Here is a 5,732-nt window from a genome sequence, read left to right on the forward strand (position 1 = left end):
GAAGAGTCCGATCAAGGATTATCCCGTCTTTAGGTGGCAGAATCTTGTACGTGTTCGTAAAATCCGATTTTCTGAGAAATAAAGTTAGTTTAGTTGTCTAATAATGTGTATATATGTATTTATGCTCAACTTGTCATACCCGTTACAAAGTCAAGTCGCGCCCGTCACAGTCGAATTTGGAACATATAATCTATAATACCCAATAGAGGTAAGCAACTTTGGCGTAAATGTTGAGAATGTTTATTTAACTATATAACGAACTATTTAAAACCATAAGCAGAAGACATAATTAGCAGAAAAACTCTGATGGAAGGAAGTAGTAGCTAATTTGGTTTGCGTACTCGTCACACCCGTCACAGTAACTAAAATTCAGATAACTCGTTCGGATTAAATTGTTTTTGAAATTTTTTTTCTAGGCATTGTGTATATCTCGGAAACTTATTAGAACTTACTCGTTTTAAAGAATTTAATATTACAGTTTAAGAATTAAGCCTTAAAATGAGAGTTGAAATGTCACACCCGTCACCGTGGAATGAGCCATTTGCATTTTGTTTGTTTTTAGAGCTAATAAAATTGTTGCAACGTAATGAAATGCGCTCAATTATTATAAAAACAAATTTACAAAATTCTCCTCTCAAAACTTTCCAACGGAGCAATTTAGTTTTTTTTTGCTATTGTCGGGACAATTTCTCAGATTGACAATCGTCAGTACCATTGCCAGACAATTGCCGACAATATACTAGTACTGTCACTATGCGGTTCCAACAACTATCACAGTTGTTTGTAAGAAGCTGTGAAACAGTAAAAATGTTCTCGCTCTTGCACTTTTCCATGAAAATCGATAATTGTCGCGTATATCTTTCAATGAAATTGTCCAGCTTTGCAGGGGAATAATTTCTATTTGTTGCCGCATTGTAAAGTTGTAAGTAAAAAAATAAGTTGAAAATAAATTTCATTCCAGATGGGTACAAACCGGATCATTCTTATGCAACTATCACGTTTTCACTCTATCATGGAACTTAGAAGGAACGCGCCTTCTAACCGGCGGATCCATTATAGAAATGTGGAAAGAAAAAACTTCAGAAAAAGTTGAAGAAAGTTCAAATGGTAATAAAGGGGGATTCATGGCAACAACTTAGAAATCTGTATGCAATATAAAGTTTTTCACATAAAAATGATTTCAGGTGTCAAATTCGAAATTGGCGGGGGTGACCGCGGCAACAAAACACCAACTAATGAGCCCCAGGATGAAGTAGTAACATGGGACACTATATGGTCGTGTCAAACTGCAATTCCCATTTATCATATGGCATTCAGTCCCGATGGTACCCTTTTTGCGACATGCGGGCGAAATGACAGACTTGTGAAAATTTGGTATGAAAATAAGCAAGGTAAGAAATATTTTCCAAAATATAATGTTAAGATTGCCGCTACCATATATAATTTATTTATTGCAGTTCTTTTTCCTTCTAAAAACGGTACTAAAACTGTCTTTGGAAACGATGCAGAACTTAATTTTACATATGTTTATATTGCACACCCTCGTGCAGTAACAAACATCGCGTGGCGTAAAACAAGCAAGTATATGCCGAAGGGATCCGTATCGAACATGATAGTAACGTCATGTCTTGACAATATCTGCCGTATTTGGATCGAAACTGTATTACCAGATGATGGTTTAATTAATATGACCCAATTCGATCCGTTAGCATCACAAAATCCAAAATTTAGGACACAACGCCACAAACATCGTTTCATGCAACGATTAAAACATATGAAGACCTGTTTTCATATTAGAAGGCACGCGAAAGCGGGGTCTGGAATTACTAATTACCAAGCTAATGTTTTAACTGACGCATTTCACGGACCAATACCGTCTTTACCGTCATCTTGTAGTGTTCACGACTTTCATTCATATGGGTTTCATAGCACGGGCGTATCTCCCGGTATGCATTTTCACTTGGCGGCGTCAATTAATGCTGAAACGGATATTCCACTTGTTCCTTCAATGCATTCGTCGGATAGTTCTAATCAAAACAGCTTTATTTTACATTGGCTTAATAATAAGGAAATGAATTTTTCCCTTCAGGCTGAAGTTATACTCCAGGAACTGACTAAAAAAATAATTGACGAAGAAAGTACTAATACGTCAAATAATAATGTCTCTGAACAGCAGGAACTAGAAGTTGCTGATGAATCTAAAAAGAAGTTTTTCCGGGCTTTATCGAAGTCATTGTCGGCAGAAGATAGTTGCTCGGAAGAGTACAAGATTTCACCTCATCAGAGTAAGACTGGCATTTTACAAAATACGAATTCAATGTCGAACACAGCATCTCTGAATTCTTTAAACGAAAACAACCCGACCATTAATCATTTTGCTGACTCTCTGGACTTCAAAATTGAATGTTTATTAAGGGATTGGCACCAAGGTCCCGATCTTGTATTTGCAATTCATCCTATAGATGGAAGTTATCTTATATGGGTAGTTGATTGGCTGGATGATTATTACCCAGGATCCTTTCGCCAAGCACAAATTTCGTTCTCCACACGCATTCCATCTGCGTTTCCACTCGGTGACGCAATGTCTATGTCAACAACAGTTAGTTTGTACAATACAGGTTCTCCGCCTCTAATTTTTCGAGAAATTGCAAACAGCGTGAAAAGTAGAAGCGAAGAAAATACATCACTAAAAGAATCGCCTAATTCTTCCCCTATGAACAAACCTAACAATCCCGAAATAAACGAACAGTGCTTCAACAATCTAACAAACAGTCTTTCGCCGTCTGTTTCTATGGTAACCAAACATTCCAATGGAACCTTAAACTTGTGGCAACTAACTTTTGCTCTTAAAACGAAATTTACTCAAGTTCTCAGCATTGGTCATGTTTGCAGAGCTTCCGGACACCGCTTCAGAGTTAACGATATAACTTGTCATCCCGTTTTACCACTTCTTGTCTCAACTTCTCATCATAATTTGCCAGAATCCGAAAAGAAATCACCTTGTAGTGCTGAAAATCTTCCTTACAACAAAGATGTTTTTACTCCTTCTGGATTTTGCTCTGAACTTATTTTGTGGAGAGTCGATTCCGTTGGTCCACTTTGCCATTCGGGTGGAGTAAGTGAATTAGCACGCATTAATTCCCCTGAAATATCTGCATTTAGCAACGTCGCATGGATTCCAACTCTGCTTCCGAGTACAACCTTAGGAAACAGTAGTAATTCCCCATCAGCTTGTTTTGTTGCCAGTGATGGGGAAAATCTACGAGTTTATCAAGCAGTCATCGATGCACGCACCCTGCTTGCAGAGATATCCTCTTCGGAAAATGTTCATAGCTTCTATAAAACCAATTCAATGACATCAATTTATTCGAATGCTTCATCCACCTTTAAAATGAGAAAAACACCATTTCATGAAAAACTTAAGGTTGTGTCTCAGCAATCTACTGCACGTCCTGGATGCATAATTCAACTTGATCCAATATCAGAAGCTAAACACGATTGGCAGAACACTCAATTTCTACATGTTTTCCAAGCACAGTTGATTGATGGAGGTCATCGAATGGAAACGGATTTAGATGCAATTGTTGATCTTCAACAACATTTTGAATTTAAAGAGCCTTTTTATATCGTCATAATTGAAAAAACTATTAAAGGGAGTACAATTCATATGTGGCGTATCATTATTTCCTCAAAGGAACAAAAAACTTTTCTATCAGATACCGCAATGTATGTTCCTGACAGCAACATTGTACAAGATATGGAAGAATCCGACTTAGCGCAACGAAGAATGTCAGGCGCTAATATATTACTTAACAATTGTGAAGAAACAGGTAGTGATACAGCGCATATGACTATACAAACAGAAAAAGTTTGTACTCAAGAGCTGCCTATGCCCGAAGGGGTTGATGTCATCCATGCCTCCCCAGCCGCTGGTCATTTAAGTTCTTCGTCTATTTATCCGGCTTGTTATGCTCCCTACATAGTAGTTACTGCCTGTTCAGATTCGATTTCCCGATTTTGGAAATGCGAAACTATTTCAGATGATACTGAAGATATCTCTAAAAAGATATACAAATGGGCCGAATGGAAAATGTCAAGTAGAGTACAGGATTCAGCTATAGAAATTCCTGGACAACCTTTAAATATTAGTGCGGCGTATTCTGGACGAGTAGCCTGTGCTTATAAATATGGAAAGAGCTTCACTCGTCCAAATAAAGGTGACCCAGATTCGAGATATATAAATCTTTGCGTGGCTATTTATGAATGTGAAAGCTCTGGTGGGAGCGAATGGGTACTAGAAGATACAATTCACTTAAAAAATGTACATTTACCGCGAATGAACATTGATCATGGCATCGATCTTAGTTATTTACATGATAGTCGACTACTGCAAAAGAAACAACGTCTGAACCAAGTCTTCCAAACATTTACGCAAGATGACGCCAGATCACCACGAAGTGGTGATACAACACCTGAACTCACAACAAAAACGAGTGCTACAGGACTCCTTGCAGTTCCAAGTTTTAGTACGCTACAATCTTTGAGAAAAAGTATCGCTGAAAATGGAAATACGTGTCCATTAACTCAAAAGCATCTGGTTCAATTAGATTGGGTATCAAAGGAAGACGGTTCGCACATATTAACAGTGGCCGTAGGCAGTAAAATACTTCTGTATACTGCTGTTTCATCAGATATCGCCCAGGCTAACATCAAAGCCATGAAAGTGTCAAGATCAGCAAACCGGCCAATTTTGCGTAAAGCAAGTTCTTTAGCTCAGCCACATTTTAACGACGAAATACGTTGGATGAAATTGCGGCAAATTGACTTACATACGGCCGATGGTTTGCCACCATTACCTATGCAAATATCATGGGTTCGAGATGGAATATTGGTGGTAGCAATGGATTCCGAAATGCATGTTTATTCACAATGGAAGCCTCGCTTTAACCAGGAACATAGCGTGGAAGACCTCTTCGATTCTAGAAATCTTCGCGATGAAGATTTGAGATCCTTGGCCAACGAGTCAACGCAGTTACGGCTAAAAACTGCGTCATCCATACCATTAATAAGTAAAGTGAGCACTACTAATCTGCAATTGCTCTCTAACGAAAAACGGAAAAGATATGGAAACTCAAACACAAGTGTACCAACGGGATGCGAGTCAGCGGGCGATGATTATATGCCTGATTTTGGTTTATTTCAGGCTTCTCGTATAGCATGCCCGGTACTTCCACAATATCACCCAAAGCAACTAATGGAGCTGCTTAATTCGGGGAAAATAAATTGGGTCAAAGCAATATTAGCCCATTTAGTGCGCTGCATGAGTGGTCCAAACGAATACACATCCACTTCAGATGACGGAAGCTCAGAGAAACAGGTAAATATTAGGGTACATAAAAATTATTGTTGTAGCGGCTAGTTTTGTATGTTGTGTGAGACGCTTTTTAACGAGCTACATACGTACGGACATGCCGGTATTAGAAAACAAGTTTTTTGTTTCTTATGAGTAAAAATTGGTGATGTGGGCCACCAGTTTTTCGAAGGTCGAACTTTTTTTTTGTAATTATCTATTTATGCCTCACAACGATAAAAGAAAAATACAAGTTTCACAATTTTTCGAAATTCGAATTATTTTGGAAGTTATAGCTATTAACATTTTTCGAAATTGTTTAGATTTTAATTGTTTTCTCGCGATTGGTAATACTGCTTCTGCTAATTTTAATACTAATTTA

At 37.9% G+C, this 5,732-nt stretch overlaps 1 protein-coding gene across 1 annotated transcript; it reads left to right on the forward strand.

The window, feature by feature from the left end:
* Window positions 1-971: 971 nt before the first annotated feature.
* LOC118734192 (dmX-like protein 1) lies at window positions 972-5,377 on the forward strand (the record flags this gene model as incomplete). Its single annotated transcript, XM_036463915.1, is given in 3 exon segments — window positions 972-1,107; window positions 1,185-1,391; window positions 1,458-5,377. Coding segments are annotated over 3 exon segments (4,173 nt in total), but the record flags the coding sequence as incomplete, so codon positions are not given.
* Between the last annotated feature and the right edge of the window lie 355 nt (window positions 5,378-5,732).

Source organism: Rhagoletis pomonella, unplaced genomic scaffold (genome assembly GCF_013731165.1).
Source record: "Rhagoletis pomonella isolate Grant_MI unplaced genomic scaffold, Rhpom_1.0 Rhpom_scaffold_00002, whole genome shotgun sequence".
In the NCBI taxonomy this organism is placed as follows: domain Eukaryota; kingdom Metazoa; phylum Arthropoda; class Insecta; order Diptera; family Tephritidae; genus Rhagoletis; species Rhagoletis pomonella.